This window comes from Saimiri boliviensis, chromosome 6, assembly GCF_048565385.1.
Source record: "Saimiri boliviensis isolate mSaiBol1 chromosome 6, mSaiBol1.pri, whole genome shotgun sequence".
Classification (NCBI taxonomy): domain Eukaryota; kingdom Metazoa; phylum Chordata; class Mammalia; order Primates; family Cebidae; genus Saimiri; species Saimiri boliviensis.
This window is the reverse complement of record NC_133454.1, coordinates 99,318,358-99,344,141: the sequence shown is the minus strand read 5'-3', so window position 1 is coordinate 99,344,141 and position 25,784 is coordinate 99,318,358. Positions and strand designations below refer to the sequence as shown.

The 25,784-nt window shown below is 38.1% G+C and overlaps 1 protein-coding gene across 1 annotated transcript in view; it reads left to right on the top strand.

Annotated features, from left to right (window-relative positions):
• Window positions 1–25,784, top strand: part of DCDC1 (doublecortin domain containing 1) — a 490,018-nt gene that overhangs the window by 376,313 nt on the left and 87,921 nt on the right. Inside the window, 1 exon segment of the mRNA XM_010332310.2 lies at window positions 18,682–18,805. Within this exon segment, the coding sequence (XP_010330612.2) occupies window positions 18,682–18,805 (124 nt within the window).

The window sequence follows — 25,784 nt, the reverse complement described above, 5'->3', positions numbered from 1 at the left end:
TTAGATCATATTAAGGTACTTAAAATCAGTTGAGAGGGATAAAACATAAAATTATGGAATTAGGATGAAATAAATATTCTTTTCAGTGTCATTGTTGAAATGATTTCTTATTCTTAGAAACTCCCAGTTACACAAGATGGATTATGATCATAACAAAGCATTCTCCTTCTTAGCCGTTAATTGCCATTGAAGTCCAGTTTCTGTTTCAAATAATTTGCTAGTTATCAAAATAATGTAAAGAGATAGGGCTAAGGGGCGTGAATATACAATAAGGCAGATGAACAAATGTCAACTGTATTTATTAGTTTGTACAAAATATTCCAGAAATAAAGTAGAATAGTGTTTAATTTACAAAAATCACTTGATCTTTGTAAATGTCGGCTTTCTAATTAATGCTGCAGTTTTTAGTGCTCTATTTTTTTGGGATAAAGTTATTTAAATTTAAATCTTAAAACATATTATTTACATAAGTATTAATTTACCTTTAATATTCATTGTAAGTTGCAAAATAAATATGAACTAAAATATTTCTTTTTTAAAATAATTTATTTATTTTACTTTAGGTGCATACTATATCTGGCATTTCTCCCCATGCTATTCCTCCCCTCCCTCCCCATCCCCCATTGTCTCTTCCCTACCCCCCCAACTGTCCCCTGTGTGTGATGCTTCCCTCCCTGAGTCCACGTGTTCTCGTTGTTCAACACCCACCTATGAGTGAGAACATACAGTGCTTGGCTTTCTATTCTTGGGTCAGTTTGCTGAGAATGATGGTTTCCAGATTCATCCAAGTCCCTACAAAGGACACAAACTTATTGTTTTTATTTTCATACAGTGATATTGGTAAAGGACTAGAGAGTAGTATTTGATGTATTCAAGTTTCAGCTGTGCATCTTACCTTTCAACCCTTATGCAGTGTTTAAGACCAGGTTGTGCATGCAGTTCCAAATTTGGAATGATTTATTCCCTGTCTAGAGTACTAGAACCTTAGAAAGCTTCAAAACAGTTTAAATCCATGGAATTATGATGGGCTATTTTCAAATTCCTCAAAGTAGGTCATTATTGCTATTTTTTTTTTTACTGTATACATATTTATTTCTCTTATCCCTTCCTGTTTTTTTTTTTTTTTAGAGATGGAGTACTTAAAGTCAATCTTATAAACTGAATTAATACACAAAATATATTATTGTAGGTATATGAATAATATACCATTCACTGTTTTTACAGAAACATACCATTTTAAATTAATTACAGATACATTCTAAATGCTATTATCTTGTTGCTTAGGTAATCCTAAAAACTGAAAAATGGTCAGTTAAAGAATAAATAGGACCTTTTGTAAAGCAAAACATTAAAGCATTTTTTTCTTTCTTTTTTTTTTTTAATTGTACTTTAGGTTCTGGGATACATGTGCTGATCATGCAGGATTGTTGCATAGGTACATACATGCCAATGTGGTATTCTGCCTCCATCCCTCCATTACTCATACTATATCCAGCATTTCTCCCCATGTTATCCCTCCTGAACATCCCCACCCCCTGCTGTCCCTCCCATAGACCCCCCAACAGACCCCAGTGTGTGATGTTCCCCTCCCTGTGTCCATGTGTTCTCATTGTTCAACATCTGCCTATGAGTGAGAACACACAGTGTTTGATTTTCTGTTCTTGTGTCAGTTTGGTGAGAATGATGGTTTCCAGAGTCATCCATGTCCCTACAAAGGACACAAAATCATCTTTTTTATGGCTGCATAGTATTCCATGTTGCATATGTGCCACATTTTCCTTGTCCAGTCTATCATTGATCGGCATTTGGGTTGGTTCTTTGCTGTTGTAAACAGTGCCGCTGTGAACACACATGTTCATGTGTTTTTATAACAGAATTACTTATAATCCTTTGGGTATATACACAGTAATGGGATTGCTAGGTCAAATGGAATTTCTATTTCTAGGTCCTTGAGGAATTGCCACACTGTCTTCCACAATGGTTGAACTAATTTACACTTCCACCAACAGTGTAAAAGTATTCCTATTTCTTCACATCCTCTCCAGCATCTGCTGTCTCCAGGTTTTTTAATGATCACCATTCTAACTGGTGTGAGGTGGTATCTCAATGTGGTTTTGATTTGCATTTCTCTTACAAACAGTGATGATGAGCAATTTTTCATATGTTTGTTGGCCTCATATATATCTTCATTTGAAAAGTGTCTGTTCATATCCTTTGCCCACTTTTGGATGGGTTTGTTTGTTTTTTCTTGTAAATCTGTTTTAGTTCTTTGTAGTTCTGGATATTAGCCCTTTGTCAGATGAGTAGATTGCAAAAACCTTTTCCCATTCTGTTGGTTGCCAGTTGATTCTAATGATTGTTTCTTTTGCTGTACAGAAGCTCTAGAGTTTAATTGGGTTCCATTTGTCTATTTTGGCTTTTGTTGCCAATGCTTTTGGTGTTTTAGTTATGAAGTGCTTGCCTATGCCTATGTACTGAATGGTTTTGCCTAGATTTTCTTCTAGGGTTTTTATAGTGTTAGGTCTAATGTTTAAGCCTTTAATCCATCTGGAGTTAATTTTAGTGTAAGGTGTCAGGAAGGGGTTCAGTTTCTGCCTTCTGCACACTGCTAGCCAGTTTTCTCAACACAGTTTATTAAACAGGGAATCCTTTCCTCATTGCTTGTTTTTGTTAGGTTTGTCAAAGATTAGATGGTTGTGGATATGTGGTATTGCTTCCAGGGCCTCTGTTCTGTTCCATTGGTCTATATCTCTGTTTTGATACCAGTATCATGCTGTTTTGATTACTGTAGCTATATTGTAGTATACTGTACTATATTGTAGTATAGTTTGAAATCAGGTAGCATGATGTCCCCAGCCTTGTTCTTTTTGCTTAGAGTTGTCTTGGCTATGTGAGCTCTCTTTTGGTTCCATATGAAGTTTAAGGTAATTTTTTCCAGTTCTGTGAAGAAGGTCAGAGGTAGCTTGATGGGAATAGCATTGAATCTATAAGTACTTTGGGCAGTATGACCATTTTCATATTGATTCTTCCTAACCATGAGCATGTAATGTTTCTGCATCTGTTTGTGTCCTCTCTTATTTCCTTGTGCAGTGGTTCATAGTTCTCCTTGAAGAGGTCCTTTACATCCTTTGTTAATTGTATTCCTAGATATTTTATTCTCTTTGTAGCAATTCTGAATGGGATTTTGCTCATGATCTGACTCTCTGTTAGTCTGTTATTAGTGTATAGAAATGCTTGTGATTTCTGCACATTGATTTTTTATCCTGAGACTTTGCTGAAGTTGCTTATCAGTTTAAGGAGATTTTGGGCTGAGATGATAGAGTCTTCTAAATATACAATCATGTCATCGGCAAATAGAGACAATCTGACTTCTTCTTTTGCTAATTGAATACCCTTTCTTTATTTTTTTTTCTTGCCTAATTGCTCTGGCTAGAACTTCCAATACTATATGGAATAGGAGTGGTAAGAGAGTGGTAATCTGTCAAGTGCCAGATTTCAAAGGGGATGCTTTGAGTTTTTGGCCATTCAGTATGATATCAGCTGTAGGTTTGTTGTAAATAGCTTTTATTGTTTGAGATATGTTCCTTTGATTCCTAGCTTATTGAGAGTTTTTAAAACAAAGGGCTGTTGAATTTTGTTGAAGGCCTTCTCTGCATCTATTGGGATAATCATGTGGTTTTTGTCTTTCGTTCTGTTTATCTGGTGGATTATCTTTATGGACTTGCATATGTTGAACCAGCCTTGCATCCCTGGAATGAAGCCTTCTCAATTGTCATGGATAAGCTTTTTGATGTGCTGTTGCAATTGGTTTGCCAGTATTTTATTGCAGATTTTTGCATCTAGGTTCATCATGGATATTGGCCTGAAGTTTTCTTTTTTTAGCTGAGTCTCTGCTGGGTTTTGGTATCAGGATGATATTGGTCTCATAAAATGATTTGGGAAGGATTCCCTCTTGTTGTATTGTTTGCAATAGTTTCAGAAGAAATGGTACCAGCTCCTTTTAGTATGTCTGGTAGAATTCGGCTGTGAAGCCATCTGGTCCTGGACTTTTTTGGTTGGTAGGCTATTAATTGCTGCCTCAACTTCAGCCATTGTTATTGGTCTATTCAGGTTTAGGCTTGGGCGGGTGCAAGTGTCCAGGAATTTATCCATTTCTTCCAGATTTATTGGTTTATGCACATAGAGTTGTTTGTAGTAATCTCTGGTTGTAGTTTGTATTTCTGTGGAATCAGTGGTGATATCCTCATTGTTGTTTTTTTATTGCATCTATTTGATTCTTCTCCCTTTTCTTTTTTATTCATCTGGCAAGTGGTCTATTTTGTTGATCTTTTCAAAAATCCAGTTCCTGGATTTATTGATTTTTTGAAGGTTTTTTTTGGTCTCTATCTCCTTCTGTTCTGCTCTGATCTTAGTTATTTCTTGCCTTCTGCTAGCTTTTGAGTTTTTTTGATCTTGCTCCTCTAGCTCTTTCAATTTTGACGATAGGGTGTCGATTTTAGATCTTTCCTTGCTTCTCATGTGGGCATTTAGTGCTGTAAATTTCCCTCTAGACACGCTTTAAATGTGTCCCAGAGATTCTGGTACGTTGTGTCTTCATTCTCGTTGGTTTCAAAGAACATCTTTATTTCTACCTTCATTTCATTGTTTATCCAGTTGACATTCAGTAGCCAGTTGTTCAGTTTTCATGAAGCTGTGCGGTTCCGAGTTAGTTTCTTAATCCTGAGTTCTAATTTGATTGCAGTGTGGTCTAAGAGACTGTTTGTTATGATTTCCGCTCTTTTGCATTTGCTGAGGAGTGATTTACTTCCAATTATGTGGTCAATTTTAGAGTAGGTGCAATGTGGTTCTGAAGAAGAATGTATATTCTGTGGATTTGGGGTGGAGACTTCTGTAGATATCTATTAGGTCCACTTGGTCCAGATCTGAGTTCAAGTCCTGGATATCCTTGTTAATTTTCTGTCTCATTTATCTGTTTAATATTGACAGTGGAGTGTTAAAGTATCCCACTATTATTGTGTGGGAGTCTAAGTCTCTTTGTAGGTCATTAACTTGCTTTATGTACCTAGGTGCTCCTGTATTGGGTATGTATATATATTTAGGATCATTAGCTCTTCTTGATGCATTGATCCTTTTACCATTATGTTATGCCATTTTTTGTCTCTTTTGATCTTTGTTGGTTTAAAGTCCATTTTATCAGAGACTAGGACTGCAACTCCTGCTTTTATTTGCTCTACATTTGCTTGATAAATCTTCCTCCATCCTCTTATTTTGAGCCTATGTGTGTCCTTGCATGTCAGATGGGTTTCCTGAATACAGCACACTGATGGGTCTTGACTTTTTATCCAATTTACCAGTCTGTGTCTTTTGACTGGGGCATTTAGCTCATTTACATTTTAGGTTAATATTGTTATGTGTGAATTTGATCCTGCCATTTTGATACTAGCTGGTTGTTTTGCCCATGAGTTGATGCAGTTTCTTCACTGTGTCAATGGTCTTTACCATTTGGTACGTTTTTGGAGTGGCTGGTACTGGTTGTTCCTTTCCTTGTTTAGTGCTTCTTTTAGGAGCTCTTGTAAGGCAGGCCTGGTGGTGACGAAATCTCTCAGCAATTGCTTGTCCATAAAGGATTTTCTTTCTCCTTCAGTTGTGAAGCTTAGTTTGGCTGGATATGAAATTTTAAGTTGAAAGTTCTTTTCTTTAAGGATGTTGAATATTGGCCGCCCTCTCTTCTGGCTTTTAGGGTTTCTGCAGAGGTATCCACTGTGAGTCTAATGGTCTTCTGTTTGTGAGTAACCCAACCTTTATCTCTGGCTGCCCTTAGCATTTTTCCTTCATTTCAACCCTGGTGAATCTGAAGATTATGTGTCTTGGGGTTGCTCTTCTTGAGGAATATCTTTGTGGTGTTCTCTGTATTTCCTGGACTTGAATAGTGGCCTGTCTTGCTAGGTTAGGGAAGTTCTCCTGGATAATATCCTGAAGAGTATTTTCCAGCTTGGATTTATTCTCTCCATCACATTCAGATACACCTATCAATCGTAGATTAGATCTTTTCACATAATCCCACATTTCTTGGAGGGTTTGTTCATTTCATTTCACTCTTTTTTCTCTATTCTTGCCTTCTCATTTTATTTCACTGAGTTTATCTTCAATCTCTGATATCTTTTCTTCTGCTTGTTTGATTTGGCTATTCAAACTTGTGTATGCTTCACAAAGTTCTTGTGCTGTGTTTTTCAGGTCCATCAAGTTGTTTATATTCTTCTCTAAGCTGTTTATTCTAGTGAGCATCCCATCTAACCTTTTTTCTAGGTTCTTAGTTTCTTTGCATTGGGTTAGCACAGTTCTTTTAGCTCAGAGAAGTTTGTTATTGCCCTTCTGAAGCCTGTTTCTGTCATCAGACTCATTCTCCATCCAGCTTTGATCCCTAGCTTATGAGGAGTTATGATCCTTCGGAGGAGGAAGGGCATTGTGGTTTTTGGTGTTTTCATCCTTTTTGCACTGGTTTCTTCCCATCTTAGTGGCTTTATCTACCTGTGGTCTTTGGATGTGAGTCCCTGAGTGGATGTCCTTTTTGTTGATGTTGAAGTTATTTCTTTCTGTTTTTTAGTTTTCCTTCTAAGAGTCAGGCCCCTCTGCTGCAGGACTGCTGGAGGTCCACTCCAGACCCTGCTTGCCTGGGGATCACCCATGGAGACTGTAGAACATTAAGGGTTGCTGCCAGTTCCTTCTTCTGTTATCTTCATCCCAGAAGGGTACCTGTCAGATGTCAGCCTGAGCGCTCCTTTATGAGATGTCTCTTTGGGTATACAAAGGTCAGGGAGCTGCTTGAGGAGACAGTCTGTCCCTTATAAGAGCTCCAGTGCTGTGATGGGAGCTCCATTGTTCCATGCAGAGATGCTGGGCTGCTACTTTTAAGTCTGCAGCAGCAGAACTCATAACCACCTCTTTTCCCAGGTGCTCTGTCCTAGGAAGGTTGGCTTTATTTATAAGTTCCTGTCATACTGCTGCCTTTTCTCATAGATGCCCTGCACCTCACAGAGTTGTCTAGTAACAGTCTGCCAGCAGAGGTGTTGCTGAGCTGCCACAGGCTCTACCCAGCTGCTGTGTGAACTGCCTCGGTAGTGGTGGTCACCCTTACCCCACTGAGCTGGACCATCCTGGGTCCAGCTGCGCTTGCTGCAAAACTCTCAATCCAGCGCATTTCAGATTGCTTGTTTGGTGAGAGTGGTACCTGCCAAGCCAGATCACCTCGCTCCTTGTCTCTGCCTCCTCCCTTTCAGCTGAATGGGTGACTCTGTCTCCCAGGCATTTCAGGCACCAGTTGAAAAGGCCGCCCAGATTTGTGTGAGTTTCTGTGAGCCAACCTGGCACCAGCTGACATTGCTGTGCTGAAAACTCAGGGTTCTTTTTGGCCCGAGAATCTCCTGGTCTGTGGACAGTGAAAATTTGTTTGGAAATGCTGTGGACACTAACCCTCTGCGTTGTTCTTGCTGGGAACTGCACTCCGGATCTGTTCCTATTTTGCCATCTTAGATCCTGCTAAAGCATTTCTTTAACAGTCATGGGGTATGAATCTGATCATTTTAACCTTCATGTTTGTTAGGCACTGCTTATTTGAGCTGAAATTTGCTGGCATATCTATTATTTACTGTACCAGATACAAATGATATATTGTCTAATTTTATTACTAGATTCATTACATTGTTGGAAACAATAAAATTTTGTCCTGATAGAATATGAAAAGACTATTTCTTTTCAACTAGGACACATTTAGATTTGTTTTTGTTTTGCTATTGATTTCCAAGAGTACTAAATATCTTTTTGTTACAATGTGTACAGACTTGCACAAATTTTCATAGTTGTAGTTCCATGAAAGGCATTGAACTCCAAAAAATTATCAAAAGTATTTTTGTTTTCTCTTACTTTAAACGATTACATGAAAAGAGCATTGTGGTAGGTTTGTGGCTTCATTAATCTTACTGAAACTGATATGATTAATTATGGACTTCGTTTTTGAGAGAGGAGATAACTGTCAGTCAAATATTGAACACAGACCCTAGTTTTTTTCTTAAGTTCAAATGAATCTGAGAGGAGACTAAAACTTTGTTCATAATCCTATCCATGGAATTAAATACTCATAAAATATCATAAATAGAATTTTGACTTTAATGGTAAGGCAGAGCTAATAAAGACACTATATTAAATAAATAAAATTGCTTTTGAAGTTTATTTGGCTATCCTGTGAACTGTGTATATACATGAGTGTTTTCAAGTAGGTCCTTCCAAAGCCTGAGATGTTTTGTTGTATATAATGTTTCTATCAGAAATACCAATTGTTCAAGAACACCCCTATCCACACTGAAGGAAAAAAAATGGAAATATTAAATAGAAGCAATTTCTCCAGGGGCAAGGAAAAGGCTGCCTGCAAGCATTGCATGAATCACTGTCTCCACCTAGTGCTAGCTTTTAAGAATTAGGATTCCAGAGAGCTTACCGATGCTGCAAAGTTCTAATTTGTGTTGTGCACATGGGCTGTGATTATAGCTGGGCCAGATAGAGCCATTACAGTTAAGGATTTGTCAGCTCTTCATTTATAAAGCAGAATATTAAGAGGTCTATGGCTTTTACATAAAAGGTCATGCTGTGTCAGAACTCTGCAGTCTAATGGCCTTTGCTCTATGTGAATGTTTATTAACAGTGTAAGTTGAACTTGACTGGCTCATTTTAAAGACACCCTGATGGGCTGAAGTTATACAGGCATTGCAACCAGAGGATGAAAAACTGTAGAAGTAAACTAAGATGTGGTTTTATATCCATACAAGTATGCTTATAATATATATATAATATATAATATATTATATATATATATATATATACTGTGTGTGTGTATATATATATATCTGTTCTATTATATATTTAAACCTGAAGATTAAATTCCATCCCCAACACCCAACTTCTTAGCTGAGAGATAATTTTTTTTTTTTTTTTTTTTTTTGAGACACAGTCTCACTCTGTTACTCAGGCTAGAGTGCAGTGGTATGGTCTCAGCTCACTGCATCCTCTGTGTCCCAGGTTCAAGCAATTTTCCTGCCTTGGCCTCCTGAGTAGCTGGGACTACAGGCAGGTGCCACCACAATAGACTAACTTTTGTATTTTTGGTAGAGACAGGGTTTCACTATGTTGGCCAGGTTGGTCTCAAACTTCTAATCTCGTGATCCACCTGCCTCCGCCTCCCAAAGTGCTGGGATTACAGGCATGAGCCACCATGCCCAGTGAGAGATAATTCAGACTGAACATAGACTCTTTTATGGCAAGATACCCTACCTGAGAGTATGATCAGCTAGAGATTTAAATTGCCCTCCACCCTGTTTTTTGGTACTTTAATTCAAGTTACCTAGTAAACAGTAGCCTGAAGAAGTTTATATGCTGAGGTTTATTAGGAGGTGCAATCCCAGGTGAGCAAAAGAGAAAGAAAAATGAAAGCAGGGCAGGGAAGGAGGGAAATAAAGTACTAGCTGGAGTGTGACGGATTTGGCCATAGCTTCAAAAATAAACTCACTTGGGACACCTTTCTTCCAGGTTTGGAGGACCCACAAGGAAAGGAAAAATATTTATTTATTGATTCCTCTTGTCTCTAGGTTCTAATTAGTCAAAGTTTGTCCCAGGAGGCATTGAGTCCCCCTCACTTCTAGGTTATATTACCGATCCCCTCAGGGCCTTTTAGGCACTCACTGGGGAAGCCAGAGCCCATGCTCTGTGGGACATGAGACCTGAAGTGGTGGAAAGAAATGGAGCACTCCAGTAGTTCAGTGGGTATGAAGGAACACTCCATACACATGAGCACTCCATGGTTCAGTGGGTATGCAGGAAGCTGTGCCAAAGCCTGGCCCTCTCTTTGGGAGTGAATAAGAGAATCAGTGCTGGTAGAAGATGAAGTGACCACTGTGGTGCCCTAGGATCGTCACTGAGCATGTGAACAGGGAGGAGAAAGGGGCTGAGTGAATTTAGAGAGGCACATAAACTGGGCCCAGTACAGTCCATCTCTTAGGCCATTCAGATGCACTTGCACCTCTAACGATATCCATATCTTACAGGAGAACAAGATGCCCTCAGTTCCGCCTCAAGCGTTTGGGGTTGCAGTTTAGTAAGTATGTCAATGTGGTCATCAGTTGCAGTCTCCTAAAAGGAGACTCAAAAAGGGTTTGCAAAGCAAGTCTCCACCTTCACTGCTGCAGTTGGTTCTAAGACTGATTGGTAGGCATCAACTTCCTCCTTTTCTATCAGTTTTAGATTTCTCTTATTCTTGGCAAGTGCTTTGGGTAGTGTGAGTTACTTTACCAAGGACTTTATCCTTGAGAAGTCTCAATCCTTAATTTATTTGCCCAGCTAGACTGTGACTGATGCAGTTGCCCCTTTCCTCTATTCACTGAGCATAGAAGCATTACCAAATGTCCTCACGGTCCCCTGGGTTTCAGACTTTTGCCTCCACTGTGTAGGGGCAAATTTCAGTCCTCATGGCAATCAAGATCAAATCTCCAATCAGTAGAGTAAGCCCTTTATTGGCCTATGATATACTGGCATGAGCAGCCCAAAGTGGCCAAGTAATACTAAAGCCCCCCAGGTTGGTGGAAGACTTATTGCATCCCCTGGCAGAAGTGTTACCACAGTGAAAATCAATACCCAGCAAAGCCTAAAATTTTAGAAATAGGAATACAGATTCCAAAGTAAGTTTTTGAAAGTGATGGCAAGAAAGGCCAATTCTCCCTCTTCCATTGGTTTCTGAACCCATATATTCTAGCTGTTAAGTACACACCACCATATATTCCTGGGATTATTGCATATACTGATCCTTTAGGATAACACCCCAATCTTACCAGTGTTTCTCCAAGCTGGAGCCTTCGTTCAGACTTCAGGGCCATTCTTTCATCTTCTGATGCCAACTGCTTCTGGGAGATACTGTACAATGTAAAACAGGTGAATCCTGTGGTTCACTATTGTACCTCCTTTACCATAAAATGGGTCTCTTAATTTGAGACAATGTTGTGTGTGACATCAGGTCAATAGATAAATATTCTGATGGGGGCACTTTGAGCATCCTATCCACTTGGTTGTTGAGAATTTTTTTCTGATAGATTCTCTCTGGTAGGCATTTACAGGAAAAACAAAGATTCACAAGCTTTATGCCCTCCCCATGGATTCATCCACATACTTTTCCCTCAGAATTCCATTTCCCTGACCTTCCAGTTTTGTTTTCTTGAGGCTCCTGGTCAGCAGGTGAAATCATTAATAATGCATCAATGTATATCCACAACTCTGGTTACCTATTACTTTTTACAAAGTAGATGATCAAGTATTCCACTCACAGCTCAGCCTAATGTGACAATTTCTCACTACTGCCCTTCAGGAACACACCCAAGTGGGACTTTGAATGTAACAGCCATGCACACTGACCAGCACTAACGCATCACACTGAACCAGGCTTGAGTTCTTGTGCTATTAGTCGAATGGTCATAGAGAAAATCTCTTCAGACCATAGGTGTAAGTTAAGGGAGAGGACTCAGTACAAAAACCTAGATTTACTTGAGCATGATCCTATATATATATCACTTCCATTGTACAATATAGGACATAGTTGCATCTGTCTCACCATATGTCGTGAAGGATATTACTACCCTTGGCTCATGATGGGCAGCTCAGTTTTCACAGTCATGTCACCAGGCATGGCCCAGTTCTTAATCTCAAAAACAGCATTTCAATATACCAGGGATTTTTTTTCAAAAACACAGTTGTTTTCTGTTGCAAAGAAGATGGTCTTGCTCAACAATCTTAGTACCCACACTGCACTTCTCTTACTGGGCTTACCAGAGGATTAACACGGAATATTTTAGCTCTTCAGATAGCTTTAGTATGATGAGGTCTGCCAGGTCAGAAAGAGGAAATATTCTTTGTCAGATATTTCTGTTAGTTCAGGTATGCCTTAAGAAAAGACCTTTGGCTTATGTGAAAACCCTGATGAGGCAGTTTCATTGGAGTTTCAGAGATGAAAATCTAATTGGAATGGGTTTAAGAGAGAAAGGGGAGAGAATACAAAAAAAGGAGATGAGTCTTTTGAGGAATTTGCTGCAAAGGGACACACAGAAATAAGGCAGTAACTAGTGGATGTGGGTGCCAAGAGGGTTCTTTTTACCATGTTAGATTGTCAGACATTATACAGATGGAATGATGCAGAAGGAAAGGAAAATTAACAGAACAAAGTAGGAACAAAGTCCTAGATGAGGGAGGATAAGAATCTGGGGCACACACACAAGTGCTGGCCTTCAGTCAGAGCATAGACAGCTCCACTATAGTGGAGAGCAGGTGGGCAGGCAGAGTGTTTGGGAACAGAAGCAGGTTGCTGAGTACATTTGCTGGTGGGAGGATGAAGAAATCTTTTCTGTTCACTTCTGTTTTCTCAGTGAAATAAGAAGGGCTCCAGCAGACATTGAGAAATGGTCAGTGGAAAGTGAGAGGTTTGATGAGAAAGAAGTCGTGTGCCTCTCAGGGGTTGGAGTCAATGTGATGGAGGAATGCAGTGGGATGGTCCAGTGGTGCTAAGGGTCCACTTGAGGTTTGTGGCTATAAAATATAAAACAGTGGTTGTCAGCACTACCTGATTTCATGCTCCCTCTTTATAAAAAATATATTGTAATGATTTCTGTATTATCCTAAAATAAAACTCATAGTTATGATAACCTACCTACTGATGTAATTTTATAGAAATGGTTGACCAGTAATAATTATGGAAATAAAAGAAATATAACTTTAAAGTAAAAGTTGTATGTATTGTAATATAAATTCTCAGCACAGCTATTCTGAACAATATTACATTTGCAGATAGTTGCTTCTATGCATAGAATCAACGGGACGCATGAACTATAAATACCAAAGTTTATGACGATGTTGTATTGGTGACTCAAATACCACAAATGATAACGCTATCAATGATGTGATTTTTCCAAAAGAGTGAATGATAAAAAAAAAATCAGAGCGTCCCTCTTTGAGATATTGGAGGGAGCTGAATTCCTATAAAATTCAGTGTGTATGAAAAAATACTTTGGGCTGAGCATGGTAGCTCATCCCTATAATCCTTGCACTTTGGGAGGCCAAGGTGGAAGAATTGCTTGAGGCCAAGAGTTTGAGACCAGCATGGGTAACATAGCTAAACCCTATCTCGATAAAAAGAAAATTATGTTATTTTGTAAAATACAGTTTGGTTTTAGAATCCAATTTTCCTCAACATGAATGCTCAGAGGGAAATTTGAAAATCTGTGGGGTGCATGACAAACTTTCTCATAATTTGAAGGATGGTTAGTATTCTTGGTCCCCTGCCAGTTAGATGACAGTAGTGTCATCCAATCATTGTGACAAGCAGAAAAGTCCTCAAATTCTTTTTTTTTTTTTTTTTTTTTTTTTGAGGTTGTCAGTCAGCAGCAGCTTCTTTTTTTTTTTTTTTTTTTTTTTTTTTTTTTCTTTTTTTTTTATTGCATTTTAGGTTTTGGGGTACATGTGATGAACATGCAAGATTGTTGCATAGGTACACACATGGCAGTGTGCCTTGCTGCCTTCCGTCCCCTCACCTGTATCTGTCATTTCTCCCCATGCTATCTCTTCCCACCTCCCCACCCCCCGCCCCTCCCCCATTTCCCCCCAACAGACCCCAGTGTGTAGTGCTCCCCTCCCTGTGTCCATGTGTTCTCATTGTTCAACACCCGCCTATGAGCGAGAATATACGGTGTTTGATTTTCTGCTCTTGTGTCAGTTTGCTGAGAATGATGGTTTCCAGGTTCATCCATGTGCCTATAAAGAACGTGAACTCATCGTTTTTGATGGCTGCATAATATTCCATGGTGTATATGTACCACATTTTCCCTATCCAGTCTATCATCGTTGGGCATTTGGGTTGGTTCCAGGTCTTTGCTATTGTAAACAGTGCTGCAATGAACATTCGTGTGCACGTGTCCTTGTAGTAGAATGATTTATAATCCTTTGGATATATACCCAGTAATGGGATTGCTGGGTCAAATGGGATTTCTATTTTTAGGTCCTTGAGGAATCGCCACACTGTCTTCCACAATGGTTGAATTAATTTACATTCCCACCAACAGTGTAAAAGTGTTCCTATTTCTCCACATCCTCTCCAGCATCTGTTGTTTCCCGATTTTTTAATGATCGCCATTCTAACTGGTGTGAGATGGTATCTCAATGTGGTTTTGATTTGCATTTCTCTGATGACCAGTGATGATGAGCATTTTTTCATATGTTTGTTGGCCTCCTGTATGTCTTCTTTTGTAAAGTATCTGTTCATATCCTTTGCCCATTTTTGAATGGGCTTGTTTGTTTTTTTCTTGTAGATCTGCTTTAGTTCTTTGTAAATTCTGGATATCAGCCCCTTGTCAGATGGGTAGACTGCAAGTCCATAAACGTAATTCACCACATAAACAGAACCAAAGACAAAAACCACATGATTATCTCGATTGATGCAGAGAAGGCTTTTGACAAAATTCAACAACCCTTTATGCTAAAAACCCTCAATAAACTTGGTATTGACGGAATGTATCTCAAAACAATAAAAGCTATTTACGACAAACCAACAGCCAATATCATACTGAATGGGCAAAAACTGGAAGCATTCCCTTTGAAATCTGGCACTAGACAAGGATGCCCTCTCTCACCACTCCTATTCAATATAGTACTGGAAGTTCTAGCCAGAGCAATCAGGCAAGAAAAAGAAAGAAAGGGTATCCAAATTGGAAAGGAGGAAATCAAATTGTCTCTATTTGCAGATGACATGATTGTATATCTGGAAGACCCCATCATCTCAGCCCAAAATCTCCTGAAACTGATAAACAACTTCAGCAAAGTCTCAGGATACAAAATCAACATGCAAAAATCACAAGCATTCCTATACACCAGTAATAGACTTCAAGAGAGCCAAATCAAGAACGAACTGCCATTCACAATTGCTACAAAGAGAATAAAGTACCTAGGAATACAACTAACAAGGAACGTAAAGGACCTCTTCAAGGAGAACTACAAGCCATTGCTCAACGAAATAAGAGAGGATACAAACAGATGGAGAAACATTCCATGTTCATGGTTAGGAAGAATCAACATCGTGAAAATGGCCATACTGCCCAAAGTAATTTACAGATTCAATGCTATTCCCATCAAGCTACCAATGACCTTCTTCACAGAACTGGAAAAAAACACCTTAAACTTCATATGGAACCAAAAGAGAGCCCACATAGCCAAGTCAATTCTAAGCAAAAAGAACAAAGCGGGAGGCATCACACTCCCGGACTTCAAACTATACTACAAGGCTACAGTAATCAAAACAGCATGGTACTGGTACCAAAACAGAGATATAGACCAATGGAACAGAACAGAGGCCTCACAGGAAATACAACATACCCACAACCATCTGATCTTCGACAAACCTGACAAAAACAAGCAATGGGGAAAGGACTCCCTGTTTAATAAATGGTGTTGGGAAAACTGGCTAGCCATGTGCAGAAAGCAGAAACAGGACCCCTTCCTGACACCTTACACCAAAATTAACTCCAGATGGATTAAAGTCCTCAAATTCTTAAACACTCCCTAATACAGCCACATTGCTCTCCCAACCACACTGTGATCTGATCATTTGTAGCAATTTTATTCATGGTTGTTTGTGCTTTTCTCCAACCACTGATCAACTCTACAAGTATAGTCTTTGAGTGGGGAAAGAAGCGAACTTAACCAGAGTTGGTTCATATTTTTTTCAAGTGAATACAGAGAAGGAGAAGGGGCAGTGGGCTGAGGACAAGCACAAGACAGTGGCTGTGATGCCGGAGCATGAATCTTAGCTGAGTACAAAGGGAAGAGCCTACCTGGAAGGGAGGTTATAGAATATGAAGAGCTGATCAATGCAGTGGCTTGGATTATCTGGAAGAGTTGAGGAATTTTTGGAGTAGAGATACTTAAATACATGAACTAGAGAAAAGGGAGGTGGTGGTGAAAGGGTGGTGTTGTTGAAAATAGGATTGAAAGTGGTGCAGTTATTTGTATTGACCAGTTTGAGGTTTTGTTCATGGGAAGGGTAGGCTGATAGCAAAAGGGGTTAAAGTCATGGGAGGCCCTGAGAAACCAGGGTAGATTGTCTATTTGGATAATGATGAGAAGTTGGATAATTACAGAAGCAGAGGTAGAGAGAACAAAAGTAAGCCAGGATAGTAAACTCTTCAATAAATGAGAAGAGAGGATACAGGAGAACTGATATAAATGAAACAGGGAAGTGAAGTAAGTGTGATGGTCTATTGATATGTGCTTCAAAGCGACTGGGGATATTTGGAAGTGGTTGGAGTAACAATAAACTAGACAGTCCTATGAGAAACAAGAAAGCAAGCTTTTATATCTCCAAGTCCAACAGAGTTTGACATGTGAATGAGAAAACTACAAGAAAGGTATTCAAAAGAAGCAAATTCTTGGAGGTAGATCACATATTCCAGAAAATAAAATAAAATTGGTATGACTTAAATATATGTGTTCCTATCACTTTCACTTGCAGTCGCAGGTGCTTACCACCTTCTGAAGTTATTTGCTAATATTCCACTAACTCAAATATGTTGTCTGAATTAATGAACTTTCCATTTCTCTTTAAACTTCAGTTTGGGTTACTGGGTATTTGTTACATGTAGCTAACACTCTATGAAACAAGACATACAAAAAGCATTGCTCAGATAATGAATGTGTGGTTTCACATAACAAAGAAGAAAAATATAAGATCAAGTACTATGGATGGGTCTGATGGGGCTGAGGGATTGCAGAAAATTTGCAGGCTCAGATGACCATCATGTATGCTAGAAAATTATGGGTAATGCACTGATCCTGCATTCTCATTCATTAATCGGTGGTGTCTTATATTAGCAAATGTCCATCATTTCCTTTCTAGGACCAGTATTTCTTAGCTATTATAATAATACTCTTTCCACAATGTTACATTTTATTGGCTAATATTGATTTAGGAATTTTACATCTTTAATTATAAACACAATTGCTGTATCACTTCTTAAATTACCATGGACTGACTTTATTATGTAGCTTATTTTCCCTTCATGGGATGAATTAATTAGTTTTCTGTATCTTTATGGTTTATTTTATATCACATGGAAAGATCTGTCCTATGTCCTACAAAGATATACGAGCAGGAGCATGTTTTTATTATTTTCTATTTCAAATCTGTGAGGTTTTTTTCCAGAAATTCATTTATTCATTAGAATTGCTGTATTTATTAATATATGCATGCATAATATACTCTTACTTTTCATCTTGTTAATGTTAAATATGTAGCTCAATTTTCTTGTTTGGTTTGTCTTACATTCTTATTTATCTAGATTTATTTGCAAGAGATTTGCTATTATATTTTTTATTTCAAAGACATATTTGGGGTGTTGTTTCTACCTTTTGCCTACTATTAATAGTGCTGCTGAGAACTTTCATGCACAAGTATTGTTTGAATACATACTTTCAATTCTTTTGAGTTTATACACCTAAGCATGGGATTGCCGGATCATGTGGTATTCTAATATTTGACTTTCTGAGGAACTGCCAAACTGATAAATACTTCTTTAAACTATTCTACTGAGGTTCTACTTTCCATGTTACTGATATTTATTTGAATCTTTATTATAATTTCCTTTCACCTATTTTCCTTATGACAATTTTATATTTAAAAAATAATTTGAGTTGAATGCTTTATTAATTTCTTTTCTCTACTCAGCTTTAATAAATTAGCACTTAATATTCTAAATTTATCTTTGGATATAATTCTAGATGTATCCTTTAAGGTTTCAAGTATTTTTTTTCATTGCTTACCAAATATCTATTGATCACATTATTTTTTTCTCTCTATCTCATATGATAGAGTTTTAAGGGAGAGAATGTGTGTTTACTTATAATTACTATAAAATTAATATAATACTTATATTTAATATAATTATGACATAATATAATTTGTGGTCAAAATTGTAAAACTGCATTTATATCTAATATTATTTTCTCTTTTGTCACAATATGTGGCTTATTTAATTTTTATTTTAAAACTATATTAATGTTTACTTTGTGCATATGTGGCAAATATTACAAATATTCCATGAATTGTTGAGAAAGGTATATTCTCCATTAGCATGCTACAATGTATATAAATACTTACATTTATTAGTTACAGCAGTTCAGATATTCTGTGTTCTTATTTATTGCTTTAAAAAATTTACCTGGTACTTTGTGATTTGTTGGTCTTGTAATAATATGTCCCACAGTAATTGTATGTCAGTTAACTTCTCTTTGTCTAAAGTTTTGCTTGATTTTTATGTTAACATTGTTACTTATGTCATTGTTATTATAAAAAGACTGTTATCCTGCTTTACTTTTTGCCTCAAATACAGTTATCTATTTTGCCTTAATGCTTTCCTGATTTTAAAATTTATTATTTTTTAAATAAGTTACTCCCATTTCTGTCTCTTTAAACAGCAAATTGTCAGATTCAGGTTTTTAATTCAAACTGAGTTTTTGCTTAGTACATAGTAAATACTCAATGAATAAAATGAATATTTTAAATTGATATTTAACCTTGCTAAATTTCTTTTTGTTTTTTGTCTTTTGTTTTAGGTGGGCCATAAAACATGAAGGGACCAGTAAGCCAGGCCAGTGGAAACATTCTAGAGTTGAAAATCCTCTATGGAACAAGCTTACCTACATGTGGCCTGTCCTTCCCAGTGGCCAACTTAATGAGGTTGTATTGCTTAGTTTAAAAGATGGTCATTGAGACTTACTTTAAGGCCTAGTTGTGTGGTCAAGTTCCTGACAACTTCCATAAAGCTTTTGAATTGCAGCTGTTAGGGGCAAGAGATCAAACTTGCTAATTCTGTTGTTCTATCAATTAATTAGAAAGGTATGTTTAAGTCTCCCATTATGGAGATTAACTTACCTATTTTGTCTTGTAATCTGTCAAATACTGCTTCACATATTTTGAGATTTAATTTTTAGGCACGCACACGTTCAAAATATATCTTCCTGGTGAATTGAAATTTCTATTATTATGTAGAAACTGTCCCTAGTTCTAGTAAAAGTCTCATTTATCCAATACTAATAGAAATATTCCAACTTTCTTTTCTTTATTATTTTCCTAGTATATCTTCTTTGCACCCTTTCCTTTCTGTGTTTATATATTCTTCTGTTTTAGAGGGACTCCCAATAATCAGCATATAGTTCATTTAAAAAATTTATCTGGGCTGGGCGTGGTGGCTCACGCCTGTAATCCCAGCACTTTGGGAGGCCGAGACGGGTGGATCACGAGGTCAAGAGATCGACACCATCCTGGTCAACATGGTGAAACCCCGTCTCTACTAAAAATATAAAAATTAGCTGGGCACGGTGGCGCAAGCCTGTAGTCCCAGATACTCAGGAGGCTGAGGCAGGAGAATTGCCTGAACCCAGGAGGTGGAGGTTGTGGTGAGCCGAGATCGCGCCATTGCACTCCAGCCTGGGTAACAAGAGCGAAACTCCGTCTCAAAAAAAAAATATATATATATATATATATCTGGCAGTTTTTGTCTTTAGCCTGAAGTGTTTGGTCTTTTCTATGTGTTGTAATTACAGGTATACATTGTATTTGGATTATTATATGCTTTCTATTTGCCCTGGCTTTTCTGTCTCTCTCCCCTCACCCCATTCTTGTATTCTTTTAGAATGATTTTTTTTTCCTCATTACATTTTCCACATCAACTAGTTTGGAAATTATACCCTCTGTTTTCATTCTGTTTATTTCTGAATGTTTTAGCTCACATATGTAAATGATAAAAATCTAACGTTAACAAATATATTAATTTATTACATTCTTCTCTCAAATAATACAATCATATGATTTGTGACTTGTATGCCATTATTGTAATATCATATAATTTTATCTTATAAAAATTTTCTATTAGATCACATTGTGTGTAGTCAACATGTATTTAAGATTACCCCCAATTTTTCACCTTTCTGGTTATAATTCCTTCTTATGTTCCAGTCCTTCCACCTGGGCTACTTTCTTTAAGATGAATACAACCTTCTTTTAGTTATTGGTAGCAAGCTCTTCCGATTTTTACTTATCTGAAAAAATCTTTATTTTGACCTCATTCATATAAAGTATTTTCACTTAGCAAGCTAAATTTATCATCACTGACTTCTACTTTCCATTGTTGTTATAGGGCATTCAGCCATCACTCTAAATGTATCCTGTGTAGGTATCTTTTTCCTCTGGTCAGTTTGACTACCTTTTCTTTTCTCTGGCATTCTACAGTTTCAGCACAATATATCTTGGAGAAGATTTCTTATTTACCCACCTTCAGATTCTAAGATTCTTTGGGGTTCTTGAATCTGTGGACTGGCATCTTACAGAATTTCTGAAAAATTATTAGCCATCAACTCTTCAAATATTTTCTCTCTTATATTCTTCTACTCTCTTATTTTTTATTTAAAAATTTATTTATAATTATTATGTATACATAATTGTTATACATAATTTATGAAATACATATGATGTTTGACAGGCATATCATATAGTGTGTAATGATAAAATCACAGTAATTAGATGATTCAGCACATCAAGGATTTATCATTTCTTTGTATTAGGAACATTCCATTTCTACTGTTCAGGTTATTTAAAAATATACAATAAGTTGTTGTTTAGTCACCCTATCATGCTACCGACTACTAGATCTTATTCATTCTTTTTAAACTGTAGTTTTGTACCTATTAAACAACCTCCCTTTATTTCCTCCTCCCCACTATGCTTTCCAGCCTCTGGCAACGATCATTCTAGTCTATCTCCATGAGTTAAATTTTATTTATTATCTTTGCTCCTACATATGAGTGAAAACATGCAATATTTGTCTTTTTGTGTTTGGCTTATTTTACTTAACAAAATGTCCTCCAGCTCCATCTGTGTTGTTAAAAATGACAGGACTGAATATTTTTTTTTATGGATGAACAATATTTCATTGTGTATACATACCACATTTTCTTATCCATTCATCTGTTGATGAATACTTAGGTTGATTCCATATTTTGGCTATTATGAATAGTGCTGAATAATGCTGTAATGAGCAATGGACATCAGATTTTTTTTTGACATGTTGATTTCCTTTCTTTTGGATATATATCCAGTAGTGGGATTACTGAATCATATGGCGGTTCTATTTTTAGTTTTTGATGAACTTCCATACTGTTCTCTATAATGGCTATACTAATTTACATTTCTACCAACAGTGTAGGGCAGAAAGGGTTTCTCTTTCTTCTTATTCTCACCAGCATTCGTTATTGCCTGTCTTCTGAATAAAAGTCATTTTAACTGGGGTGAGATGATATCTCATTGCAGTTTGATTTGCATTTCTCTAATCATTAGTGATATTGAGCATTTTCACATATACCTCTTTGCCATTTGTATTTCTTTTAAGAAATGTCTGTTCAGCTCATTTGCCCATTTTTTGGTTAGGTTATTTGATGTTTTTCCTATTGAGTTGTTTGAGCTTCTTATGCATTCTAGTTATTAGTCCCTTCTCAGATGTGTAGTTTGCAAATCTTTTCTCCCATTCTGTGGGTTGTCTCTTTACTTTGTTGCTTGTTTCCTTTGCTGTGCAAAGCATTTTAGCTTGATGTGATCCCATTTGTCCATTTTTGCTTTGGTTTCCTGTGCTTTGTGGTAATACTCAAGAAATTGTTCCCAGGATATTCTTGTCCTAAAGTGACTTCTTAATATTTTCTTCTAATAGTTTCATAAGTTTACATCTTTTCTTTTTTTTTTTTTTTTTTTTTTTTTGAGGCGGAGTTTCACTCTTATTACCCAGGCTGGAGTGCAATGGCGTGATCTCGGCTCACCACAACCTCCACCTCCTGGGTTCAGGCAATTCTCCTGCCTCAGCCTCCTGAGTAGCTGGGATTACAGGCACGCGCCACCATGCCCAGCTAATTTTTTGTATTTTTAGTAGAGACGGGGTTTTACCATGTTGACCAGGATGGTCTCGATCTCTTGACCTCGTGATCCACCCGCCTCGGCCTCCCCAAGTGCTGGGATTACAGGCTTGAGCCACCGCGCCCGGCCCCAAGTTTACATCTTATATTTGAGAATTTAATTCATTTTGATTTTGTTTTTGCACATATTGAGACACAGGGGTCTAGTCTCATTCTTCTGTAAATGGATATCCATTTTTCCCAACACCATTTATTGAAGAAGGCGTCCTTTTTGCAGGTTATGTTCTTAGCATATTTGACAAAAATGAGTTCACTGTAAGTGCATGAATTTATTTATGGGCTATCTATTCTGTTCCTTTGGTCTATATGTTTTTATGCCAGTACAAGGCTATTTTGGTTACTATAGCTTTGTAGTATAATTTCAAGTCAGGTAATGCTTCACTCTGCTCTCTATAGAAATCTGATTAGGTGCACACTAGACCTTCTTATTTTGACTTCCATGTCTCTTAACTCCTCTTTAATATTTTTCACCACTCTATCTTTGTGATGCATTTTTTGCATCACATTTTCAGACACTTTTCTTCCAGATTATTAATTTTCTCTTCATCTTTGTCTAATATAATTTACTCCAAGGATCAACCTGTGATACAAATCCTCAATGATTATTTTTCTTCTCATTTCACAGTGAAAAGATATTTCTTCTTATTTCACAGTGAAAATATATTTCTTCTCATTTCACAGTGAAAATGTTTGAGATAGTCTGTTCTACTTGCAACATCCTGGAAAAGTATTATTTATGGTTTACTTTTTCAGTGAAATTTAGCCTAGTGTAATTTCTACTTATGAAGGGAGGTGGTCTCCTATTAGATTTTTTACCTTTTCTGAATCTGAGCCCTTCCCCTGCAAGACCAAATTCCATCTAGACAAAAGCTAGGTTCAACATTCTGCTTATCTCGCTGGATCTCTAGTATGTATTAGTTTATTTCTAGGTCAATGGTACAGTCTAAAAGATTTTTTAGAAATAATTTATCCTGGCTTTTCTTTTCTTAGTTGTTTGCAGCAGAGTCAAACAACTTGTCTATTTTGTCGTATTTTCTGGTCACAACAAAATTTTTATTCTTTCCCCTTAACAATCACAATTCCCTATGCTTTCTCACTGATTGAATCAATGAGTTGCAGCACTTTTTATAATGAACAGATGGAGCCTGAAGCCAAGAATTCATTGCTTTGGCCCCTAAAGATGTTCTTAAATTTAAACTCTAGTAATGCAACAGTCTAGAAATCTGAGTTTTGTTAAAAGAAAAAAAGAGTTCTTCAAATTAGCAGAAGCTGTGTGATTGGCAGCTAAGCCAGTGGCTGGATGAATTAATATGTTTGAAACTCAGGGTATGAAGGCCAACATAGAGTCAAGGGTGAAGGAGTGGCATGGAGAGACAAGGAGGCCCAGCATGAGCCAAGAAAAAAGACTGTGAATTGTACCAGTTTTTCTACAGAGGTTCAGAGAGGATGAGGCTAAAACCAGAGAGCAGGCAGAATAACTTATACCTCAACTAGTGGTAAGCAGGTGCCAGCAGGTTACCTAGTAGTCAAAGAGGGCAAGAGGCATGGCCTTAGAGGCCTCTGAGAATTCAGGACATCACAAGTACCTACATATGGACACCATGGATGTCCTTCCCAATGATACATGATTTATTGAGCTGCCTGCATGGAGTGGGACTCCAGCTGAGAGGGGAGAGGCGTCCCACCTGATTTAGGTGGCCCACTCTGTCCGGGTGTCCCAGCTCCCCATAGAAGCCATAGATAAACCTGAGACGGTTATTCAGAAGACAGTGAAGGTGACATAGGGAGAAAAGCAGGCACCGCCGCAGCAACCAGGCAACCTCACGCATGAGCCAAGGTAGGAAAATTGGACTGTAGGTACTGCCTTGGTGATTGGGCATTTTCAGAGGTTGAATGTGTGTGTGTCTGAGATGTATCCTAGATATAAAGTGAGTGCGAAGTCCCAATCTTAGGTTCCATTATCTCATGAGGGAAACAGCTGGAGATGGATGAAGCAGTTGAAGGATGTGCAAGAAACCTCCAGTAAGAGGAGTTGAGTACACAGGAAAATGCAGACATGGGGACCAGCTGAAAATGGGAAGCAAAATATTCTAGGCCTAGGGAACAAAGAAAGGATGGAGCCAAGGTGGACCCCTCCTGCATCCCCCCGGATAATCCACTGGGAAGGATGTTACAGGCTTGGGGAAATAACCCCCAAGCCAGGGATAAGGAAAAACAAAAAATGATAAAGTATTGCTATTTCATCTGGCCCAAATACCTCATTAGTAAACCTTTGGTCTTTTGGCCTAAGTTTGTCTCAGATGAGGTTTGGGTATGCCAAGCTTTAATTCTTTATGTGAATAATAAAACCCCATCTTCCTCAGAAGAGATAGGTTACGCTCTCTGCTGGATCAAGTAATTAGCCCCCCTGTTCCACTTCAAAGAAGAAAGGAAAAAAGAGAAAAAGTGAGAAAGGAAATCAGAAAGAGAAAGTGGAGGAAACAGCAAATGTAGAGGGCCAGAGAGGGAGAGAAAGAGTTAAGCTGTTGACCCTGAAGGCAGAGGAGAGTCAGCTACACAGCTGTGTGTGAGAGCTGGCTGCTAAAAACTGTTCATAAAGCTGCTGCTGAATCTGTCGTTTCGGCTGAGCTGTCTGTCTTTGCAGACAGTCAGGAGGGAGCCAGGGCACAGCACAGCTTGGCTTGTGCCTAGAGAGAGAAAGAGGAAGAAACTGAGTGTAAGGGAGAAAGGAAACAGGGGATGGCACAGAGAGAGAGAGATAGAAGAAAAATGAGTGAGAGAGAGACTGGAAAAGACAGAGATCAGAGAGAGACCCAGAAGGTGAGACTAGGGAGAAAAATAATGTAAAAGGAAGGAAGGGTACAAGAGAAAGTGAGAGGAGGCAGAGAAGTTGGCAGGGCTCTGGGAAGGTTCTGGAGGTTCAGGCAACAAAGAGGTGCAGGGAAAGATTGCAGTGCGGCCACTGAGGAGGGACAGAGCCCAGAACTGGTGGATGTAAGTGAGAAGGGGAGGTGGAGGAGAGTTTAGGATCAGGCTGCTTGAGGAGCAGTGGGTTGCCTACAGCAAAGTAGCTGTTTGTCAGGAGACGGTAGAAAGAATTCAGGTTATGGAAGGGTAAATGGATGAGATAACCATTAAGGGTTTTGTCATTGTTTTACTGACAGGCTGTAAGTCCACCAGGGGCATCTGTCAATAAGGCTGCAGAAGGGCTACGTAGGAAGATAAAATAGAAACTGCAAAAGATTGATGGAGAGAATGAAAACCCGATTGAGGAATTACTGAGGGACGCTTAGAAGGTCTTTGTAAGGAGAGAGGAAGAGAAGCAGAAACAAAAAGTGAAAATCATGGTTTCCACTGTGGAAGAGGTAGTCAGAGAAAGATTAGATCAAGATCCCCCATGAAGGAGACAAGAGAATGATAGATTTCGACACAGAGAAAGAAAGGAAATGCAGGGAATAGCTCCTAACGCTATGAGTGGATGCTACATGTGTGGAAAGCCTGAGCATTTTAAGAAAGAATGTCCTGAATGGAAGAAAAGAAAAAATGATCCCCCTCATGACTGTTGATGAAGACTGGGGCTGGGGGAATGGGGTTGGGGGTTCTTTCTGAGTAGGTCCCACCAGGAACCCTTGATAAATTTGAAGATGGGACCTGAGGGAGAAAAACTAACATTTTGGTTAATACCAGGGTAGCTCCTT